At 43.3% G+C, this 24916-nt stretch overlaps 1 protein-coding gene and 1 non-coding gene across 2 annotated transcripts; both read right to left on the bottom strand.

Annotated features, from left to right (window-relative positions):
• Window positions 1-1704: 1704 nt before the first annotated feature.
• LOC126032878 (U6 spliceosomal RNA) lies at window positions 1705-1811 on the bottom strand. Its single transcript, XR_007504038.1, has one exon. It is a non-coding gene; the product is annotated as a U6 spliceosomal RNA (small nuclear RNA).
• Window positions 1812-8911: 7100 nt separating this feature from the next.
• KLF3 (KLF transcription factor 3) lies at window positions 8912-24614 on the bottom strand. Its single transcript, XM_049790164.1, has 6 exons — window positions 24568-24614; window positions 23387-23483; window positions 17175-17661; window positions 14942-15092; window positions 11743-11903; window positions 8912-9466 (listed from the first exon to the last, which is right to left on the bottom strand). Exons 2-6 carry the CDS (start codon window positions 23441-23443, stop codon window positions 9285-9287), a joined length of 1038 nt encoding a protein of 345 aa, XP_049646121.1. The 5' UTR covers window positions 23444-23483; window positions 24568-24614; the 3' UTR covers window positions 8912-9284.
• Between the last annotated feature and the right edge of the window lie 302 nt (window positions 24615-24916).

Here is a 24916-nt window from a genome sequence, read left to right as displayed (position 1 = left end):
TACCACTGTGCTATCACTCCGGCCCTGTTAAAACCATTCTTTAAAAAAGAATAATAAAATTGGAGAAATCTTTTTGTTGTTGTTTTGTTTTGTTTGTTTTAGTTTTGGGGTCACGCCCAGCAGCTCTCAGGGGCCACTCCTGGCTCTGTGCTCAGAAATTGCTCCTGGCAGGCACGAGGGACCATATGGGATGCTGGGGTTCGAACCGCTGTCCTCCAGTTCTGACTCATCTGCCTGCAAGGCAAAAGCCCTACTGCTGTGCTATCTCTGGCCTGAAATAATTGATTTTTTTTTTTTTTTTGGTTTTTGGGCCACACCCGGTAACACTCAGGGGTTACTCCTGGCTATATGCTCAGGAGTTGCTCCTGGCTTGGGGGACCATATGGGACACCGGGGGATCGAACCTCGGTCCGTCCAAGGCTAGCGCAGGCAAGGCAGGCACCTTACCTTTAGCGCCACTGCCCGGCCCCGAAATAATTGATTTTAACACTTATCATAAAGCTACTATAATTTAAACTGATTAGAAATATAATCAGGGGCCGGAGAGATGGCATGGAGGTAAGGCGTTTGCCTTTCATGCAAAAGGTCATCAGTTCGAATCCCGGCGTCCCATATGGTCCCCCGTGCTTGCCAGGAGCAATTTCTGAGCACGGAGCCAGGAGTAACCCCTGAGCACTGCCGGGTGAGACCCAAAAACCAAAAAAAAAAAAAAAAAAAAAAAAAGAAATATAATCAGAATAGTGTTATGGGCGACATCCAGGGTTCTCAGGGCTATTCCTCTTTGTGCTCATGGATCACCCAGGAAATATTTGGAAAACTATATTTGATGCTGGGAATTTAAACCTGGTTTGGTAGAAGAAAAGGTCAACACTCTGTAGTATGTGTTCAAGCCTATCTGATTTCTTTTAGTGTGTGCAAAGCAAATAGTTTTTATTGAAATAAATCCCTTTGAAAAATATGAGAGAGGATTATGCATTTAAGAAAATGTAGGTAGCGGCCAGAGAGATAGCATGGAGGTAAGGCATTTGCCTTGCAGGCAGAAGGTCGGTGGTTCGAATTACAGAATCCTTTATGGTCCCCCGAGCCTGCCGGGAGTGATTTCTGAGCGTGGAGCCGGGAGTGACCCCTGAATGCTGCCGGGTGTGACCCAAAAACAAAACAAAAAGCAAACAAAGAAAACCACAAGAGAACGTAGGTAGTTGAATTTTGTTTTACAAAGGTGTAAGAGAAATTTAGTAAAGGAAGAATAGTATTTTCTATAAATGGCACTCAAACTATGAGAAATACATATTAAAATCTTTGACCCATATATTATTTTCAAAATTAATTGCACGTGGTTTATACACCTAGGTATCAAACAAAAAATTTACAAGTCAACCTTCTAACAAGAAAACTTGGACCATGAATCAGGTAAAAATTTCTTAGAACATAAAAATATAACCTGTAAGTAGATGCTATTTAAAATTTTTTGAGATGTCATACCCAATTATGCTTAGGACTAATTCTTTTGGGGGGGGGGTTTGGGTCACACCTGGCAGTGCTCAGGGTTTCTCCTGGCTCCATGCTCAGAAATCCTGGCAGGCTCAGGGGACCATATGGGATGCTGAGATTCGAACCACCGTCCTTCTGTATGCAAAGCAAATGCCTTACCTCCATGCTCTCTCTCCAGGCCCAGGACTAATTCTTTTTTTTTTTTTATTTGTAAAAAATATGGAACGCTTCACGAATTTGCGTGTCATCCTTGCGCAGGGGCCATGCTAATCTTCTCTGTATCGTTCCAATTTTAGTATATGTGCTGCCGAAGCGAGCACCCAGGACTAATTCTTGATTCCATATCTTTACCTTGTAGCAGTTATGACTGGTTATGCCTTATGTAAATGAGAATTTATGAGACTGGCCAATTGAAATGTGTATGTTCTATACAAATTAGGGTTTGTGGGATCACCAATCAGATTACATGTTAAATAAGGGGGCAATCAAAGGTCTTGATTGAATATCTGCCACTTGACTCCTCACTTCCTTAGTTTCAAAGACAGGCTGTGAAAGAGATGAGAGAGACATTAGTGCACATGTATTTCTAGAACTCTGGTTTACTTGTTTAATCTTTCAACCATATATGATGTCTTCTTCATAGCTAGAGCTGAAGACACAAAATTGAAAAAGTCCCACTCTGCCCATGAAGTTCTCATTTTGGTAGGAAGAAAATTGTAGGCAGTCTATTGATGATCTGTAGGAAAATAGATGTAGTGTGGAGAGCAGGAAGTAGGGGCTGGTCTGCTGTGAGAGCAGCTGATTTGATTGTGTGGGGAGGATGGCGTTTAGTTGAGGGATTATATGAATAATCATGGAGAAGTATCCCTGATAGGAAACAGATTGGAAAACCTTCTCCCAGAGTTCTTCAGATGCAAGTCAAGCTGAAGCAGATGGTATCCCTGTGTTAAGAATAATTGATATCAACCTCATTGGGCTACATTGTGCCCAGACTGAGAATTTTTTCTGGGGGGGTCTGAGGGTGTTTTGGGGATAAGACAAGTATTTGAATCAAGGAACTCAGTAGATGATGTTCCCGAAGGTGAGTGAGCATCCTCCATTCCACCGAGGGTCTTCATAGAACACAAGAGGAAGAGGAAGAACTTACTCTGTTTTGTTCGAGTACTTGAATTGGAACATAAGTCTTCTTCTGACCTTGGATTAGGTAGGATCCATACCATTAGTGTCCCTGGTTCTTCATCTTTGTACTCAGTAAGAGCACAATGTTGATTTTGTTCCTGCTTGCTGATCATGGGACTTCTCAGCTGCTGTATTTGAGGAAGCCAATGCTATCATCAGTCTAGAACCATATCTAGGCAAGTCAGATTGTCCACAGGGGAAGAAAAGCCAGATGAAGAACACTCAAAGCAATACATACAGTGGTGAAAATTTATGCTCCTCTTACCAAGGAAGTTTTTTTTGGGGGGTGTGGTGGTGGTTAGGTTTGGGCCACATCCTGCTGTGCTCAGGGGCTATTCCTGGCGCTGTGCTCAGGGATCACTCCTGGCAGTGTCAGGGTACCACATGCAGTATTGGGGATTTGAACCAGGATAAACTGTGCAAGTAAGTGCCTTAACCCCTGTACCATCTCTTAGACATAAGAAAATGGTAAAAGATTGCTAATATCTTAGAATAAACATACCCTTGAGGGGGAAATTTTGCTTTGTGCATTTCCATAAGCCATGCTGGTCTCTACCAGTTTACTTTTCTACAAATACAATTATTACCATCTCAACCTATTTTTCTGTGAAGGCAGCCATTTCTATTCATATTCTATTGAATGAATGTCATATTTTATGTCAAATTATTTGCTTAAAAGTGAGATTTGGGGGCCGGAGAGATAGCACAGCGGCGTTTGCCTTGCAAGTAGCTGATCCAGGACCTAAGGTGGTTGGTTCGAATCCCGGTGTCCCATATGGTCCCCTGTGCCTGCCAGGAGCTATTTCTGAGCAGATAGCCAGGAGTAACTCCTGAGCACCACCGGGTGTGGTCCAAAAACAAAACAAAAACAAAAAAGTGAGATTTGATAAAACTCAACAAAAAAAATTTTAAAAAGTGAGATTTAAAAAAAATAAAAATAAAAAAATTTTAAAAGTGAGATTTGATCATATAAGAGATAGCACAGTGATGTTTGCCTTGCAAGCAGCCCACCCAGGACCTAAGGTGGTTGGTTCTAATTCTGGAGTCCCATATGGTCCCCATGCCTGCCAGGAGCTATTTCTGAGCAGATAGCCAGGAGTGACCCCTGAGCACCATCAGGTGTGGCCCAAACCCCCCCCCAATAAAAAATAAAAGTTATAAATCAAATTTCAGCCTGGAGCAACCATTATGTGGTGATAATAATGCAGTGAAATATAATAGACACACTGGGATTAACTTGGCCCCTCCCAAAGGCTCCTAAACCCTTCTTTTGCCTGAGAGTATTTAAGAGGCAATAATCATACCGTACATGCATGCACACTCAACAAACATTGTATTTTCATCCATTACTCTAAGAAAGAAGTTCCCCATGAACATTGTCAAATTCTAGCATTCCCAGATAAAATCCAGCTATTATGTCCTTAGATTAATGGGCCTTTATTGGGGGTGGCATGCGTCACAGTTAATTCATATTGTATTCAGGGACCCAACTATCATTGGCTACATGTCTTCACCTTCCTCCTGTACTATCCTAGGATAGGTCAGTTTGAACTCAGCTCATGTCATCTCTCCCGTCTATAAAATAAAGTCTGGGAGGCTTGTAGCCAAGCAACTGGATAAATCCAAGCCAATATTCCAAGTCACTAGGAGCCTGCTGGAAAATAGACATTTACCTATTTTACACTGGAGAAGGCTGCTGGAGACTATTGAAAACATGGAATCCATTTTTTCCCCCAACTTTGTGGGGGAGGGGTTGGGCCACACCCACCCAGCAGCACTCGGGGGTTACTACTAGCTCTACATTTAAGACGCTCCTGGCAGCTTGGCAGACCACATGGGATGCCAGGGATCAAACCCTTGTCCATCTGGGGTCGGGTGTGCAAAGTAAATGCGCCATCACTGTGCCACCACTTTGGCCCCTCCCCCCCAACTTTCTCCCACTTCCCAACCTATCAAGGTGACCCATGCAAGGTCCAGTTAGAAAGCTGCTGAGGTGAAGCCAGGATTTTCCACTCAGTATCATTGGAGGCTATTACCTTTGACTCAAGTAACACCAAATCCTCACTTTTTCCCTGTAATGCTTCACTCATTGCATTGTCTCTGGATGTGGCTTACTAAAGACTTGAAAAATAATGAACCCAGATTTACTTGGTTACAGTTGCCTCATTCCCGAGGCTACAAATCTGGATATTTTGGGGGGGGGCAAACCCTGTGACATTTAGGGGGTTACTCCTGGCTATGTGCTCAGAAATCTCTCCTGGCTAGGGGGATCATATGGGACTCCGGGGATCGAACCAGGTCTGTCCTGGAACTACTGCCTGCAAGGCAAACGCCCTACCGCTGTGCTACGGCTCCAGCCCAAATCCTGATTTTTCTTTTTGAAAATGTACTGAAGTTATACATGCATCTCTTAAAACACTAAAGTATCTTTTTTTTGGAAGTAGGTGGAATCATAAAATACTTGCTGGATGTATATATATATAAACCTACAGGTGTCTGCATGCTTATGGGTTTGTGCTTTAACTCCCTCTCGGTGATTACTGAATCACCAGAGGTAGACAACTGAATTAACTCACTTAGGAATTCTTTTTCAATTGGGTTCACTTTTCTTTCCATCAGAAAATGACTATGAGTGAAGAACTGAATTTCCTCAATATGGCCTCCTGCATGTAACTGGCTACTTGTTTTGTTCAGTGATCACTGCATATAGTAAACATATGATCACACTTAATATTCTGATGGTTTTATTAACAAGTATATAATACATATATTGCATATTGTATATAGTATATGAGGACTGTACAGTACAAATTTATGTTCACAGTTTGACATGACAAAATGTCATTACTGAATTCCCATTGGACTACAGAGTAGAAACAGAGAGGGTACGTTAAACATTCACATCTTTAGTAAGAAAGATTACCAAAACGTTTCAGTATTTGCAAGTATACTAATGCATGCTAAAAACCTTTACCCATTCAGTCTTATTAGCTTATAAAATATATTACACTTTATTAAAAATTTCTGCATAGTTTATACAAGTATTAAAGTACTGTAAATGTAATAATCCTGCTACACTTGCAGGCATGTTTTAAGAGATGCTAAGCAGAAAGATTATTTTGACCCTCTAACACTAAGTACATAACAGCAAAAAAAAAGTGCTAGTATTTGTAAAACATAATATTGTTGTAGCCCTCATTTAATGCATGTAAAAATGGCTTTGTAAATGTATTATTTCTTAAGTGAATTTGCAATCATTTAGAAGTTGTTAACCTTGACCAAGTAGAGAATAAAGACAACTCGGAGCCATTTTATGTATACCAGCTTTTCCTTCAAGACTGTATTTTCAAACCAAATCTTTTTTTTGGTTTTTGGATCACACCCGGCAGTGCTCAGGCGTTACTCCTAGCTGCCTGCTCAGAAATAGCTCCTGGCAGGCACGGGGGACCCTATGGGACACCGGGATTCAAACCAACTACCTTTGGTCCTGGATCGGCTGCTTGCAAGGCAAACGCCGCTGTGCTATCTCTCCGGGCCCAAACCAAATAATTCTATAAAACCTTAAGATCTCTGAGATTGTCTTTAATACATCCTAGCTAGGTATGATGTGCAGGTATACAGTATCAGCAATATGGTCTTTCAAATTCCACATTAGTGCAACACTGATAGTGCAGACGGGCGCTTAATAAAATATAATATACATACATAGTTCCCCTGTAAATCTGTTCCAAGGCTCTTGAAACGTTTGAGTATTTACCATTTCCTTACTTGAACATCACTATGCTGCTAAGACAGTCTCAAAATGAAGTGATTTCGAATGTTAATGCCCATTTATGGTAGATTCACATTTAGAACTCTAAGACAGGATGGATTTCAGATTTAATTTTTCTGACTTCTTTCCCAAGATGACACCTGAATCACGGTGGAAGGAATTCTCTTAAATAGAACGTGTACAACACTATAACTTCATGTGTATAAAACATTCTTATCAATTTAAAATATTGCAATTTTAAAAAAATCACCATTGATAGTAACATGGCACATTTTTAAAACCACATATTTAGGGCATCTTGTATTTGAGGTCTTCCACATTAACAGCTAAAAATGACTAAGAGACTAAATTTCTCAACTATCATAGTAAATACAAATATATATATATTTATATATATGGACATTTTGATAAAGAGCCAATCGGTAATAAAAGTACACAAATCAGCATGATAGAGAACAGCCTTTGAGTTTTCCTTCAGATTTAAAATAGATCTTTGTTAATAAATTGCTAATACTCTTAAGCAATGTCATCTAAACCACATAATCCAGACTCTGGGGGGGTTTGCTCGCTCCTTTGAACTAAAAAAAATTTCAATATACCATAAGACACATCAAATTTCATGAGAAACCATGAAGTTTTCTACTAGTTGGTCTCATACTCCAAGCTATTTAAAGATCAACTCTACCCTTTCTTCCTTGCCCCTTTTCTGTGGGTTGGAACACACATAAATGGGTTACACTCTCTCAACACAAATATTCCTTGCTTTCCAACTGAATTCTTCTGTGATGTGGGACCATTTCAAGAAATTAACGCCTTGGCAGGAATGTGACTAAACATACAAGACAGACCAGTAGCCACTTTTCCAAGAGCCATTTATATTCCTCAAGTCACGTTCTAGTTGCAAAAGATTAAACAACAAAAGCCCAATTAGTATGTTTTAATTTTCTATACAATTTTTGCAGTGCTTCAAAATCAAAAACCAAACCAAGTGCCAAGATAACATCACTTTGCATGTCTCAACTACCTTCCCTTCCATTGGTCCAGAGGGTTGGTGGGTGGGTCACAGGTGAAGTCCTGACCACTCCTTTATGAACATGGCGCTATGGAAGTCAGCTCCCCACACAATTCGCAGACCTCCCAAGTAATTCAAGCACGGGCATTTTTATAAACAATAAAGCAATGTATTCCTCCCAAGTAAGAGTGGATAGGATCCTGAGTTGTAGTTGGGATGAATCTTCAGGATTCCATTCTTCTTTCTCCATTCATTATCAAGGGGTGATGAAGGCGCATTTGGATCTATGGACCCATGATTGACCACCATGACCCACTTTCTTCCAATTTGGTACCAATGGCCTTTCCACGTATAGATTCTCACTGACATTTAGACTATGGTGCTCAAAAGCCTGCTTTTGAAAATTTTCCTCCAAATGGTGCTTTCCAGCTTCAACATCAACGAGTCATTTTCTGTTTGTTCTTCAGTCAGGAAACTTGGTAATGATGAGCAAATGGAAATTTTGGGGCTACATTTGAAATCCCTGAATTGTGTTATGATCCTTTATCTGTTTTTTGGAAATTGGTCCCCCAAATAATAGTTGGTGTGCTTCACAAGTTTTATTTACAAATAATGTCACTTGGGCCTTTCACTGGACGCATCGACTAAGGCATGAGCAGATACTCATGTGTGTACATGAATAAGAGCCAATTTGGCACCTCAATTTGGAACTCATGGAGAAAGAGTGTCTGTCTAAAAGTTGTGTGACTGAATCTGGTAGGGGAATCCAGTGACCAGAGCTGGCCAGCCAAAAGAACAGAATAAAAAATATCAAGAAACCTTTAGGTAAGTAGGTTGAGTAAAAGAAAGGCTGTCTATATTCTTAATCCAAAGGTTTTGTTTTGTATCTTTACGGGTGGGTATTTTTGTGACATCCTTACTCTCAATGCTTGATTGTCCATGTGAAGGCCACCATAGGATTAGGGGACAGGTGTGTGGATTTGGCTTGACCATACCTTTCAGCACAGCTGCCCATGCAGACACAAAAGCCCTGGGAATGTACTACCCAACTCCCCCATGATGATTCCCCCTAGACTCCCACCTGGGAAGAAGCTCCTTCCTCCTTCCTCACCTCTGCTGCTCCTCTGCTCAAGGTCCCTTTAGTCTGCTCTGGGGATAGCCTCCATGCCTTCAAGTGATGGGTCACCAACCACCTACACTCAGTAGCTTCGCTCCTGAGATGTCCAAAACCCTCTGGCTTAGTGCAGGCACAAAGGAGGGGATAAGAACAGTGAACCAAGCTGGCTGGTGCCATGTGAGAATGGCAGTGTGAAAGCAAGGTGCCCTCCCTGAAGACTTTGCTGCCACTCCAGCAAAGCTGGGCAAGATCTGGTCCCACTTCTCACTATGATCACAGAGCATGATCCCAGGGCTCACAGGTATTGCATGTGTCTGTCAAGGACTAGCAGGCTGGATACTAGATTTCGAATACATTTACTTGTTGACGTTCTTTCAAGGAATACAAAGAGAAAAACCGACAATGGGTTAATGTGAGTTGACATGTTCCCTTGATCTCATTACATTATATGTATCTCTAAGGGTTTGCTTAGCATCCCCAGAAAAAAAAAGTGTTCACATTCTTTAGGTCTGACCCGTGGTAAGGAGAGGGAGGACGAGATAGCTCTACTACTGACCATGTGGAGATTTTGGATGATAGAAATTCGGAGACTCAGGCCAGCTGAATCAAAGGAAAACGTACATGTAAAAAATGCATCAGAGAATGGGAGGGTGGACAGCAAGAGAGCCGGGCACGTGGGGGAGCCTCGAGGAGATGGGGGGGGACAGAGGCCTTCACACCAACATGTGGCGCTTCCTATGCAGGGCAAGGTGGTCGGAGCGCGAGAAGCTGCGGTCACAGTCTGGACACTGGAAGGGTTTGATGCCAGTGTGTTTCCGGAAATGTCTTGTCAGTTCATCGGACCGAGCAAACTTCCACGTGCATCCTTCCCATGTACACTTGTAGGGCTTTTCTCCTGCGACAGAAGGTGACAAATGAAAGAGAGATGATTTCCTCTGGAGAACAGCAAATGGCTACAAGTAAGTCGAGACAGTTCATGTTTTTGAGCCTAACCTTTTTCTTTAGCAAGGGAAATACTGACAGGACTTCGCCCCAGAGGTGATTGGGGGACTTAACTGCGGACTCCCACATGCAAAGCATACGCTTTAAGCCCTTGGAATTATTTCCCCAGAAGTTTCAAGTGGTGGCTATGCAACTGTCCCTCTATAACAGCTCAGGGTAGAAAAAGTGAATTCATTATTTTAAGAGCCAATGACTCTTGAAATATTGGGAGGCTTTTAAAGTTCATAAGAAAAAAAAAAAAGACATTAAAAAAGGTTCATAAAAAAGGGCATAGTTCCCGGAGATATAGCACAGCGGCATTTGCCTTGCAAGCAGCCGATCCAGGACCAAGGTGGTTGGTTCGAATCCTAGTGTCCCATATGATCCCCCGTGCCTGCCAGGAGCTATTTCTGAGCAGAGAACCAGGAGTAACCCCTGAGCACCGCCGGGTGTGGCCCAAAAACCAAAAAAAAAAAAAAAGGCATAGTTTTATATGCCAAGAGACCCAGGTTTGATCCCTGGCACCAGATGATGGCCCAAACACTGCCAGGTATGGCCCGGTCCTAGTCCACAAAACAAAGACCACAAAAGCTCTTGAAGCAAAAAGAGATACAAACCCAGATACTGTGGGACTAACTGAAGGTTAGCTTTGCCCTCAGCAGCCTCACTGGAAAATCTAAAAAGCCCCTGGTAGCCTGGAGTTGTATTTCCCCCAACTTAAACTTCATTAGGTGCTTACTTCTATGCTGTGGAACTAGTCATGCTGTGAGTAGTGCAAATAGAAGTCTGTGGGGTTTTCTTCCTTTACTTAACAGTTCTCTAAAAATAAACTCTCTGGAGAAGGACGGTGTACACTATTATGACTGAAATCCAACAATGAATGGCTTTGTTTCCATAGTTCTTAAATAAAGCAATAATAATAATAAAAAAAAAGTAAAAAATAAGCTCTGTCCACAGAAACTTCTTTTGGGATGGCTTACCTATGGGTTCATAAATTACAAATGGGCTGAGCTATCATGTTTTGAACTCAGAAACATCCTAAACTGAGTTCAGCTTTCACTTCATTTCCTGTGGGCACACAGTAATGGTCAGGTGAATGCAGGAGTGGAGGAGGGATAAACAGGGAGAACAAGCAGGAAGTTGCTCTTGATACCATTCATGGTAGTCTTGCCTGCTTTAATGCATACTCAAGGCAAACAAGCCAATCCCCCTTTAACTAGCTCTTACTCTTTAAAACCATACAGGATGCACAGGAGTGATAGTATAGCAGGTAAGGCATTTGCCTTGCACACAGCTATCCCAGGTTTAATCTCCAGCTCCCATATGGTACCCCAAGCACGACCACCTGGAGTGATTCTTAAATGTGGATCCAGGAGAAAACCCAGAATACTGCCGGGTATGACTCAAAACAAAACAAAACAAAAAAACCAAACCCCAAAAAGTTCTATAATCGTACAGGGTGGATTTTCCTTGGCAAGCCAGTGAGGTAACTTGGAATTTGTAATCACAGGTTTTGCTGTACTGAACACAAATGCTAAAAGGCAATTCCCCGAGTCTTTGTTTTTCAAGGAGATGGAGGATGAAGACATTCCCCTTAAGGCCTGGAATGTTCTAAAGAACAGACTTGGCCCAGGCTCATCTGTATGCCGCCTAAGAGCACAGCACTAAGAAAGGGACAGATCAGACAGAGGAGGAGCAAGTGGCGCCCTTGCAGTTCAGCTCTTTGCCCAGATCCTCTGAGCAACTCCACTTTACTACCTAATCCTGATCAAATTCCAAGTTGTTTTTGCCCTTTGAGGGGAGAGGAGTGGGTAGGAGAGAAAAACTCACAACTTACATTCTGAATTCATCTATCTAGAGTCAAGGGATTTTTATGCTAGGTCTCACATCTACGAGGGCAGAATTACAAGTGATCGATAAGGGGAAGCACCCAGTGGGAAGAGATAACCTTGAATCTAGTTTATTAATATGTAAAATGAAGGAAACACATCCCAAAACAAAAAAACCTCCATTAGTTTTTGAGCCACATTTGGAGGTCCTCAAGAGTTCAGGGTGCTGGGGTGAACAATGTGGTGCCAGGGATTGAATCTGGGGCCTCAAGCATACAAAGCCCTAAAGCTCTCTTTCCTGATCCCTTTACCACTTGACTTCTGATGCAGAAAGCAGAAGTGCCTGGAAAATATGCAATACCTGTGTGTGTCCTCCTGTGTGCTTTCAAATGAGAACTTTTTGTGTACACTTTGTTGCATCCCTCATAGTCGCATCTGTGTATCCTCCGTTTCCTCTGCGTGTCTGGAGATTCTACAGGTAACGGTCTCTTCCCAGGCTGCACAATGACCGACGGGTGATTCCTAGGACAAGCAGCAGGAACACAGCATGTTAACACTGAGGGCTCCTCAACTCCTCCTCCATCTACCAGAAGCATCAATGATGAAAAGCAAAAAACACACCAGAGAACCTGGTGGAAAAATGCACGCGATTTGAGCGGTGGAAGCCATTTCACAAACAGGGAGTGAGCACATACCATGAGCCAGGCAACTGGGCTTGGCACCAGGACCTAAGGTTGAATGAAAGCAGGGTTCCTGCCCTTGAGGAGCTCACACTCTAGGGGAAACAGACATGAAGGTAAGGAAGGAAACAGAAGAGTTGAATGCTACGTGGCAGGGCAGGAGGAAGTGCCAGGGGAAGTTTCTTGCTCAGTATGGACAGGCCTGGTCAGAAATGTAGAGAAAGCAGGCCCAAGCAGTGCTAAATAAATACTCCTCTTTTCCGCCTTTCCCAGGCAGCCCTGCTTCTCCTGGTAAAAGGAAAAGGCCAAATTCTTCATTTTCGGGGAGGGGAAGGGCCACACCTAATTGTGATCAGAGCTCACTCCTGGTTTTATGTTTTGGGGAGCACATGTGGTGATAAAAAGCAAAGAGGGATCAACTGTGCATAAAGCAAGTAACTGAAACCCCAGTGCTATCTCTGATTCCCCTTTTGACTTTTAAGGTGCTATAGGTTGCATCCAGGTCTTACAAGGCAAGGGCTGTGCCAAGTTACTTCCTTGGTCCTAAGGATCAAAATCTTAGGCCTCAGGGAGTCAGATTATTGAATTAACCTATATCATCCTTGACATTTAGTTGACTTTTTCTTTTTCCCTTTTTGCAGTTCTGGGGATGGATCCCCTGTACATCCACAAGGACTGTGCTCTCCCGCAGAGCTGCTAAATCATATGGAATCTTCAAGTGTTAGGCATCTCCCTCACCCCAAAATGCTGGCAATACTGATCTACAGAATCCAACTTTTGTTGTTCCTATTACTGCTGTAGCAAGGGTAATCAGTGGGCTAGGCATATCCAAGTACAGGGTCCCTCATGATTAAGGACACTGACTGACCCTCAGAGGTCAGCACCTGGCAGTATCCTTTCCTGCTCCCACCCACACCCAAACTCACAGGTCTGCACAGGCTTCTGTGGAGTGGCTCGAAAGGGAGAGTCACTTTACCACTCTGCTAAATCAGAGACCCAAGTGTCAAAATAGCCCAAATGCTCAATGACTGGATCTTGTACAAGTGCAGAGAGAAAGAAAAGAGATTGACCAGAAGAAAAAGAATTTAATGAGGTTCAACACTCAAGTTTGCCGGCATCCCATATGGTCCCTCTAGCCAGGAGGGATTTCTGAGCGCATAGCCAGGAGTAACCCCTGAGCATTACCGGGTGTAGACCAAGAAACTAAAAAAACCAAACATATAAAAAGTAAGCTAAGAAACAACTACTTGGAAAGTAAAAGAAATCACTTCTGAAGTCCTTGAGGAACCATATAGGATGCAGCTCACAAAAGTCAGAGGCTGGGGGGAGCAGAGGGGTTTCATTTGGGCATTAAGAACCTGAAAAAATGGGGCCAGAAAAATAGCATGGAGGCAGGGAGTTTGCCTTGCACGCAGAAGGATGGTGGTTCGAATCCCGGCATCCCATATGGTCTTTCGAGTCTGGCAGGAGCGATTTCTGAGCATAAAGCCAGGAGTCCGGGTGTGATCCCCAAAATGAATCTGATAAGATGGAACAAGGCGATAGCGTAGTGGGTTTTCCTTGCACATGACTGACCCAGATTCAATTCCACACATCCCAGAGTTCTGACAGGAGTGATACTTGAGTGTAGTCAGCCCAAAGACAAAAACCAAACAACACTAGGGACACAATCCTACGGTCTGGTATGTGTGATATGTGTGATGCCCCAGGTCCAACACCCAGCAGAACTCACACTCTCTTCCTGGCCCTGGGGAGGTGGGGGAAATCAAACACAGACATGACATAGATAAACAAAAATAGAATTTTTATTTTTGTTTTTGGGTCACATCCGGCAGTGCTCAGGGGTTACTCCTGGCTCTACAGTCAGAAATCGCTCTTGCAGGTTCAGGGGACCACATGGGATGCCGGGATTTGAACCACCGTCCTTCTGCATGACAGGCAAACACCTTACCTCCATGCTATCTCTCTGGCCCCACAAAAATGCAATTTAAAGTTGCACTTTCAAGTGATTCTTTCCTGGCAAGGTGGCTATCTATGTGGGCCACAACTGTGTGCTCCCCAGGACATGATTTAATCACAGGGGAGAGCACAACTTGAAGAACAATGCACAAACTGTAGCTCATCTTGTTCAATTTTTGGGGAGAGAGGTGGGCTACATTTTCAAGTCAGCATTAAAATCAGCGGATTACTCAGTAATCATTACAGCAATGGAGCTTGGGATAATTAGAATATTACTTAAGTGAAAAAAAAAAGACAATTCCTTTGCAGTGGATTCTATATGCCATGAAATATCTTTCTCCCAGTCCATTCTATTGTGTGGAGTTGACATATTTTGGTTTTGAGGAGAGGGAGATTTATGCACCATAATCAGTGGTGCTCACCTCCAGGTAGAGCTCAGGGGACCATATTTGGGTGGTGCGAGGGATACCTATTGTACTATTTCTCCAGCCCCAAATATCATTTTTGTTAGTGCTAAAAGACTACGTATGCCCATGTGAAAACTTTCTGATACAACTTCAACTGGAATATCCAGAATACCAAACTCAAATCACATGGAATTAAGACTAGGGCAAACTATGAACATAGAACCGGCAGGAAGGAAAAAAAAAACAAAACAAAACATTTTTTTTACAGTATGTGATAAACTGGTATAAAAAGAGGTAACTGGATTTATTTGTAACTGATGCAACTTCTGTCAGGCATCAGACTGTGGATGTAACGCGTTAACCATTTATGGAGAGATGCAGTATTACCCAGTGGTTGCCACATGCTACATGGTGATCTCAACAAGTCCCAGGATGGATGTCAGTGCTTCTTCTCCATCAAAAGACACCAGGTATACCACAAAGCAAGAATGCCACAGGCCCTGAAAGTACTTACTCTTGCAACAATGCTTGTGGAGGGGACACAGAGTCCATCAGAGGGGGTGACATGTCTTCGGGATAGTAGTCCGTCCTCTGTGGTTCGAGCCCAGGTTCTATTTTAATTTTTTTCTGTAATATAGGCTTCTCATATGATTCAATTACAGGAACTAAAATAAAAGAAAATTAAGTTCACTCTATGTCCAACTTATAAATTTCACTTCCTAAATACAGTTTTATTTCTGAGGAGGAAGTTGGGCTATACCTAGTGATGCTCGGGGGTTACTCCTGGCTCTACACTTCCGCACTCAGCAATCAATCTTGGGAGAACATACAGAGCTGGAAATTGAACCAGAGTCAGCTATGGTTTAGCTATGGTTCAGAGTCAGCTAGGCAAGCACTCTACCCATTGCAATATAGCTCCAGCTCTCAATACACGGATTCTATTTACCCTTTGGCTAAATTATAACAGAAGGAAGACTTTAGGGTGCCTTGATTTTTCCTGAGTATTACTCTGCTAGTCAGCAGGGAAAAAGAAACTGAACTTTTTAAGATATTAGAACCAGAAATGATTCTTATTTGATGTTTTGCTTATCTCCTTTTAGACTCACAGTCCTCTGCTCAAAATCGGAGAACAAGAAAACTCACATAGCTGTAAGCAGCAAGATCAAAAAAGTACCGATTTGGGGCCGGAGAGATAGCATGGAGGTAGGGCATTTGCGGAAGGATGGTGGTTCGAATCCCAGTATCCCATATGGTCTCCCAAGCCTGTCAGGAACAATTTTTGAGTGTAACCCCTGAGTGCTGCTGGGTATGACCCAAAAAACAAACAAGAGTACCCATTAAAATGTCTTTTTTTTTTTTTTAATACACCTAGAACCACAGTGGATATAAAAAAGCAAAACATAAAGTCAATACCCTTCCTCTCCCAGAGAAGGAAAGTATCTAGCAGAGGCAGGCTGAAGGGTAGGAGGATGGGAGAGAAACTGGAGACATTGGTGGTGGGAAACGAACATTGGAGCATGGACAGAGTTGTAATATTCTATGAAATTCAACCATACGAAGTTTTAAACTTTGTATCTGTATCTCCCTGTAAGAGGTCAGGAAGACAGTTGGATTCTAGGAGTTCTTCTCGTATCAACATTTTTTATAAAGAAAATGATTTAGACACTAGGGAAAGTACAGTAATTCGCTTTGATGAGTGAAAGGTTGGGATCACTCAGCAAAATTCAGTGTTTTTTCCTGTCTCTGTGCTCAGAGATTACTTCTGACAGTGTTGATTCTAGGGGATCAGATGAGGTACAGGGGTACTGAACCTAGGGCAGAACAAGGCAAGCACCTTAGCCCCTGTACTACAACTGTGTCACCACCCCCCTTATTAAAAAGGAAGGAGGCAATTCAAAGAGCATATATTTGTATACAGAAGACCTGATTCCATTATCAAGACATCCTGGTCCCCACACCTAGGAACACCCAGGACTTCAAGCAATGAACTGAGTGGAGTAGCCCCCATGGCACTGCTTGAGTGTGACTCAAAAACCAACCTCCCCAAAAACAACAAACAAAAAACAAACATAACCCAACAACAACAAAACCCAAGAGAAAAAACAATCTGTGTGTGGAGATCTCCCAAGCTATGTTCAGGAATCTGGAACGACCCCTAATCTGGCAGGTTCAATGTTCAGGCCTGAGAACTGAAAACTGATTAGGCCTTATAGTGCTGTGGACTTGGTGACACACCCAGGGCCATGTAGTGGAGGGGGCCCAGAAGCTGCAAAGCATTCTCCCTATGTTATATCCCTGTCCCTTCTGTATCCCCCTCTCCCCGTTTTGTTTTGAGACCACACCTAGTGATGCTCAGGGCTTATTCCTGGCTGTGCTCAAGAATTCTTACTCCTGGAAGTGCTTTTGGAATGATATGGGTTGCCAGGGATTAAACCATGGTCGGTGGCTGTGTACAAGGCAAATCTCTCCAGCTCCTGTATTTTTTTTTTAATTTTTTTTGGTTACACCTGACTGGCTTGGGGACCCTGTGGGATGTGGGGATCGAACTTGGGCAAGCTGAAAGCAAGGCAAATGCCCTACCACTGTGCTCTCTCTCCTGCATTCCACTTAAGGAGAGATTTCACTCCACTCTCTTAGTTCTATTTCTTTTGCTCCCCACCCAGATCGTCAGGGGTGAGATGGGGCTATCTCTTATCCTGGATAAGACGTGAAGAGTGAGCCGGGGTATAGTGGGAGGTGGGGCTCACCTTGCAAGCTGTTGTTGGAATTTTCCATCTCTTCCGACAAGGAGACCATGAGCGGCTGTTGGAGGTGACTGGTGTACATGAAGGGGACGGGCTGCACCACCACTGGCTGTATGACAGGCAGGATCCCGGGGCTCCGAATACCATGCCGAGAAAGCGCTGCGGCCATCACTGGAGGCATGGACAGTGGCACCCCAAAGGGCTGCACTCCAGGGGGAGGGGGCGAGTACTTTTTCATCGGGGGGCTGGAGGAAGGCATGCTCAAGCCGGGCGAGGCTCTCCGGTGTGAGGTCTGGAACTTGAGCGAGGAAGGGGAGCTCCCAGCAGAGGGGGGTGAGCTCCGCTTGTTCACCGTGAGGTCCACCGGCTCCATCTGCATCCCGTGTGCCAGGCCTTCAGGCGTCTGAAAGAACTTATCGGATAGCGGGGTGGAGTAGATGACCCCGTACTTGTTGGGCTTCATGGACTCCATGTAATTCGTTGGGTAGGACTAGTGAGAAGAGGGAAAACAAAACAGTCAAGAAACAGGTAAAAGGCCAAGTTCATGCATTATTTGCTTTTAACCTGACTGAAGATCAAACTGTCTAACAAGGCACTTTCGGGGGGGGGGGGGTTTCTTTTTGGGTCACACACCAGGCTTTACTCCTGGCTCTGCACTCAGGAATCAGTTCTGGCAGGTTCAGGGGAACCATATGAGATGCTGGGGATTGATCCTAGGTGGGCCACGTGCAAAGCAAGCACCCTATTTGCAGTACTGTCCAAGATGCTTTCAATGATGGGAGTTTTTGTTTGTTTATTTTTTGAGGGTCACATCTGGCAGCACTCAGGGGCTACACTCCTGGCTCTACACTCAGAAATCACTCCCGACAGGCACAGGAGACCATATGTGATGCCGGGATTCGAACCACTGACCATCTGCATGCAAGGCAAACGCCCTACCTCCATACTATCTGTCCAGTCCCAATGATGGAGAGTTTTGATGGCAGTTTAGAGAGAGGTACCTGATCAATGAAGCTGGCCTAATGAGAAAAAAACTGAATGTGATCCCCAGGTAGGTAGAAAATCTCACTGACTTCTCCAAGGGTTCCAAGGGGCAGGGCTGAAGTTGAGGGTCAAGGTGACACTGGGGCAAAACTAAGAAGCTGGTTATAAAACAAGGCTTTTGTGCAATCCCTGGATACCAGGGAGGAATTCTTCAACTCAGGCCAGCTGATCTCACGGCTTTCCTAATAGGATTTCTTTAACCATTTTTTAAACGGGCTGCAATCATTCTTTAGGCTCTTGTTTCAGCAGTGGGGTGTTTCTATCTGCACAACTTGCTTGAGCTGGATACAGAGAAACAGCTGCACATGGTGCCTTTTGTATTCACTTTATAGTGGCTGAGGAATCCTGGCCTAATCCAATAGTCTGGTCTGCCAGGACAATGCTGGCCTGAGTAGGTCAAGTCTCACATCCCCATAAACCTCTCTAATTCTAGAAAACTAAGCTTGTGTGTTTCCCAACACACTCACAAGCTGGGGGGTTGTTAGGTCCTTAGCCACAGCAGATTTTGTGTTTAGTCACGACTAAAGTTGCAGAAGATGACCCAATCCCCAAATTTCTAGGAGGCAACAGTAGGTCCATGAACTGTGCACTCAAGCTTAGTGAAGCCCAGGGTCTCCCTCAAATCTTCCTTTAATGTTGTTTTGTTTTCGAGTCAAAATCCTGCTTTGCAATAACCACTTCTGGCATACCATATCGGATGCTGCGAATCAACTTTGGGACAGTCACATGCAAAGTAAATGCCCTTTACTATCTCTCCAGCCCCCTTCCCTCAAATCTAAGACCTCTTCCACAGAAGTGACTACAATATCTTCCTGTCGTTCTCTGGGGCTGGAGAGATTACAGCAGTAACAGCGGCTGACCTGACTTGAGTTCAATCCCCAGCACTGAATATTGTCACCTGAGACCATGAGAGACTCCAACCAGAACCAAGAGTAAGTCTTGAGCAGCACTGGGTGTGACCACCCTTACCCCTGGAAAAACAAAGCAATCTTCCAGAATATCATGATAACTGAATTCTCATCTGCTTAATTAGGTCTACCATTGCAACTGCATTCCAGTACTACTCTCAGCTATAGAATTCACCTAGCATGACTTCTATTTCTTAACTAAACCAAATCTTTGCGAATGCTTTAAAAAAGGAAAACAAAAGCACTCAAACTAAGTACTTTATTAAAACTTGAAACTGAAAGCCTTCATAACTTGATAACATGTCCAAGTCTCCCTGCAGAAAATTACTTGGATTTGAAGGTTTTACAATGAAAGTGATAAAGTAACATACAGTGTCACATTTTCAGCTCTAAAGTTTTATGCATTTGGTACTGGAGCAGTAATACAGTGGGTTGGGTTTATGCCTTGCATACAGCAGCCAGGTTCGATCCCCAGCATCCCATATGTCCCCCAAGCCTGCCAGGAGTGATTTCTAAGCACAGAGCTAAGAGTAACCCTTGAGTGCTGCTGGATATGACCCCCCCCCCCAAAAAAAAAAAAAAAAAAAAAAGAGGGGCCGGCAAGGTGGCGCTAGAGGTAAGGTGTCTGCCTTGCAAGCGCTAGCCAAGAGGAAGGACCCCCAGCGTCCCATATGGTCCCCCCAAGCCAGGGGCAATTCCTGAATGCTTAGCCATGAGTAGCCCCTGAGCATCAAACGGGTGTGGCCCCAAAAACCAAAAAAAAAAAAACAAGAAAAAAAAAAAAAGAAAAGAAATTCTCATTGGAAAAATAGAGGGTTATTTATTCTAGGGTAATTTTATAACTCAGGAAAATCCCTCCCACACATGTATTTTATTACTTACTTAAATTCGTACGTTTCATTTGGTTTGGGTTTATGGCTACACCTTGTGGTACTCAGGGCTTATTCCTGGTTCTTTACTCAGGGATCATTTTTGGCAGGGTTCAGGGATTATTGGGGCAGTTGGGAATGAACCCACATTGACAGCATGAAAGGCAAGTGCTTTACCTGATGAACTATCCCAAGGCATCCCTCTGATAGGACATAGTTTTTATCTCATGCACCCCCCCCCCCATCACTCCACCCTGAGAGGGAGGAGCAAGATGTGCAGAGTTTAAAGATAGCCTCAGGTGCTTCTCATGCCCAGAGTCCCATGAAGACTGTGTGGACCCTTACACAGTTATGAATGGCCACCCCTGGGGTTCGGAGTGCTCTGGAATAAATAGTGAGTGAGTTTAAGCCTTCATTATCACTCTCCTGTATTGTATCATGTCCTGTATTGGCCCTCCAATGAGAATTTCTATCGCCCTTTATTTACTGGGAATCTGGGTTATAATCTGATGCATTATCCCAACTTGGAGACTGTGCTAGTGACCAGTATCCAACTGTTTGAGCATTCATGAACACGGAAAGAAATGTGAGCCTTTGGACAGGACACCTCAAGGGATCTTTACCCCATTGGTGAAGTTCTGAAGGCAGGAGGGCAGGTCCATTCATACCCATCACTGGCTAAGGCCGATGGGACATCAGGCTTTGAAAGAGCACTACCCACTAGTCGCAGCAAAGCCAAGTGGAATAGTTTAGGGAGAACAGAGCAGAGGAACCTGTCAGTCTACCACTGTGAGGTGGCAATTTTCAGTGCACCAATAGGAAAAGCCAAAATAGGGCCTGGAAGGTAATACCTGGGGGTGGGGGGTGTCAGTCTTGAATGTGGCAGACTCCTGATCAGTTCTAAGCACTGCATATGGTTCCTCAAATTCTGTCAGAATTAATCCCTAAGCAGAATCAGGAATAAACCTTGAGCACTGATGAGTGTGGCCCACAAACAAATCAAAACAACAACAAAACAAAACAAAGGGAAATCACCTTTCAAAAATAACCTTCTTGGAGGAAATATGAAGGAAAAAATAACTTTCATACAGGGGTAGCAGATAGTCCAGCACATGATGTGTGTCTCACACCTGCATTTAATCTGCACTGCCAGATATGGGCCAATAGCTTGCTCATTAGTATTTTCAAGAAGAATTAAATTTGTTTCCTGAATCAAGTTCATTTCCAATATCCTTCACTGTGTACTGATAAAAACAACACACACCTTTGGGTGTCATTTTATAGGTGTGGACTGTCTCACATTTCACAATCTCCAATTTTGCAAATTAAAAAAATAACCCCCAAACTAAGGCAGCGCAGCAAATGTTAACTGCTGTCTGCCTTTGTTGCAGAAAGGTAAGTGGCTGGCGTGTGGCCACTCTGGGCAGGGTGGTTTATTCTGCAGCTCATTCTTTTTTTGGGGCCACACCCGGTAACGCTCAGGGGTTACTCCTGGCTATGTGCTCAGAAGTTGCTCCTGGCTTGGGGGACCATATGGGACACCGGGGGATCGAACCGCGGTCTGTCCAAGCCTAGCGCAGGCAAGGCAGGCACCTTACCTTTAGCGCCACCGCCCAGCCCCAGCAGCTCATTCTTAAGACATTGAAACAACACAGAAAAAGAAAAATACTGCAAATGCCCTATGCTGCCTTCTTGTTTAGAACACTGACTTAAATAAGGAAGAAATGAGCAATAAATCAAGCTTAATATGTACCAGTACGAAGGCGGGAATGATGAAATCTGAAAATTCAAGAGTGGAACAAAAGCTTTTAATATTGTTCCATAAAATAATGGCAATACAAGTCCTATCCAAAAACCTCATCTGACTAACTTTGGGTGAGAAGATCTAATTCAATTCTTCAAGCATTAACATAAATTTAAAAATTAAAGCAGAAAGGAGAAAGACTGTTTACTGAAAAAATACTTCGATATATTTTAATTTCATGTGTTAATACAAGTTACACAATTATATTGAAAATAATGCTTCTTTGCTTTGTTTGTTTTGGGTATATGCCTAGTTATGTTTAGGGGTCACTCCCAAGCAGTGCTCCAGGGACCATGTGGTGCTGAGATTTAAAATTAAAACCAGGCCTCCTGCATGTCAAGATGTGCTCAGCTCACTAAACTTACTCACTGATCCCAAATGTTTCTTTAAATCCTTTTTACTTTCTTCTTCTTTTGTTATTATTATTTTTGTTCAGTGACGTGCATTCCTTCAGATTTAATTATATATTTAATTAATACTAACTCAGCAATGTGGATCTTCAGTTTTACTTTAAATGAGGCTCTTTGAGCTGTATTTTCATGCTTGATTAAAAGCATAAGAAGTATACCGAATAATAAAATGGATCATGGATGGTTCTGCATCATTTATACAATTAATCATATCCTCTGCTACTAAAAGCCTATTCATATTTCAAGGGTGTAATTAATGGGGAAATTTGATACCTTAATCTTCCTCCAATGTGGTGGGAAAAGGGGTGATGAATATAACAGCATGAATAACATGAAAACGTCAAATGAGTCTTCTGATTAATAAAAGTCTTATTAAAACTCTGGTCTCATCATCTTCAGATACTCAGCTACCCAGTGATCATGCCAGAATGTAAATGTTATTTTTTACAAGCCTCTGAGACTTAACTTTTCTTTATATGGGGAGAAACAATCCACTTCACCAGTAGCATCCAAGACAACTTGGAGAGATCCCTCCACCCAGGTACAGGACAAATATTTTGGGCAGGAACCTCTCTCTAGTAGCCAATGCAGGACTATTTCATTTTTGTAAGTGTGCATTGCTAACTTTTAGAGACACAACTTAAGCCAAGCTTCTTGCCTCCTTGCACGATGAGTATTTTCTAAATCCATGAAGACAAAGGCCAAGACAGTGGGCAAGCCAGCGGGTGTGTTCCTCTTTCCCAGATTAGTTTCTTCCTGCACCCTGAAGTCCAAACATTTTTGGATCCCATCTCCACAGTTCAAGTGTGGTACCCACAAACAATTGCACTTAGGCTTGAGTTGAAGGAAGCAGGGATTTCCTAACCCCTGAGGAGTGCACAGTTTTTTGGGTCACACCAGCAGTGCTCAGGGGTTCCTCCTGGCTCTATGCTCAGAAATCACTCCTGGCAGGCTCGGGGGACCATATGGGATGCCGGGATTCGAACCACCATCCTTCTGCATGCAAGGCAAATGCCCTACTTCCATGCCATCTCTCCAGCTGAGAGTGCAGTTTGGAGAAGATGCTTCAGGACCATCAGGACTTCAAGAAAAGCTTGTTCTGACATGCTATCTGGTACCATGATGGGAGCTGGTACTCATGGGAGCAAGCAGAAGGGATGTTCAGTGTTGGGAAACTTACCACCGTGACGGGGTCCATGACCTCCTGCTTGACAGGAACCGGATCAAACATGAGCATTCTTTTAGTGAGACTTTTCTAGGGTGCTCTGGGTTTAGGCCTAGAAAACAAAAAAAAGTGACATTTAAATTTCAAGGTAACTTTAAATATGAACTAGAGAATATATACAATATTCCTGACCCTTCTGAAACTGCAGGAGTTTGTTCCTCCTGCCTATCAAAGATGTCATTTTGATAGTTAAAACCAGATGCCAGGCAAGGTCTATCCAAATGAGCACCAACTTGCATTTCTAAGTCAAACTAAGCCACCCGACTGTTTCTGGAACAATCTGTACAGGCCCTTCTGAGGCAAAGTTGGCTTAACAGAGTTGGCTAAAGATGCTATACAACCTAAGAGAATGGTTCATTATAAATGACTTTCCCTCTGAAAAGTCAGGAAAAAAAGACTAAGAAAACTTAGAACCAAACATCTTTGTGTTTTATTCTTCCAAACTTGTTCTAGATGGAATCCTTGCAGGTAAGCCTTAGTCTTTACATAGGGTCAGACACGCTTCACATCATGAGCACAGCTGAGCACCAGAATTTCACCTGATGTTTGTGCAATTGCTTCTTTTCTAATCATCAAATTCCCTCTCACTAGGTTCTGTAGGCCGCTATGTGAACGGAGCGGTTTATTAAATTACCCATTTTTGAATGGCTTCTAAATTCTTACTCTTAAGACACAAAGCTCATCTTTATGGTCCTAACTTCTCACACAGCTTTAATTTTCAAAGTCGATTTTTTGAAGGGCAAGTGTTAGGTGAAAACATGCATGTGTTTTAAAGCATAGGATGTAACACCCAGCAAACTACTCTTATTTACTCCCATCAAAGAGGATTATTGTTGCACAGAGACTGGGAATAAGGCCTGAGCACCTCTGGGCATGGCCCAAAAGCCGAAAGAAAATACTCAGACTCTGTTAGCAAACTTGCCCCAATTATCTTCATTCCAAATTGACTTAATTTTTGAATGTATACATTTTCCCATCGTGATTGACATTACATTGGGAGAATGTCAGCCACATGGAAGACAAGTGTCATAACTGGGTTCTGCCACCAACACCCACATACCCTCCCCCCCCATTCATTGCTTTGTAAGTACTTTTTATATGAAGATCCTCAGCCTGATTGCATTCCAATTTCTTACTAGGTGATCTTTAGCTTCACGGAAAGGCGACCTTCATCCTGATCCTGCTCCCATTCTTGTCCTGCTTGGTAAGTGCTTTCCTCCAGTTTCTTTGGTCAATTACACTGGCTCCCTTCCTAGGATGTCTGCTTAGCATCCAGAGGCCAAAGACTCAGGGCCCAGCGCCTCAACTATTCACCACTCCACATTAGCTCCCTCTTAATCAAAAGGGGTTTCCGGCTTCAGAGGTATAGTGAAGGGCAAGGTCTATGGCGGATCACTTGGGCTGGGCAGGAAAGCCAGCAAGTTCCTGATGGAGCCTGACCTGAAAGAGCCGCCAGGTTCCTGCTTCTCAGTCACTTCCTGTAGG

Source organism: Suncus etruscus, chromosome 16 (genome assembly GCF_024139225.1).
Source record: "Suncus etruscus isolate mSunEtr1 chromosome 16, mSunEtr1.pri.cur, whole genome shotgun sequence".
NCBI lineage: Eukaryota > Metazoa > Chordata > Mammalia > Eulipotyphla > Soricidae > Suncus > Suncus etruscus.
This window is presented reverse-complemented; position numbering and strand designations above follow the sequence as displayed.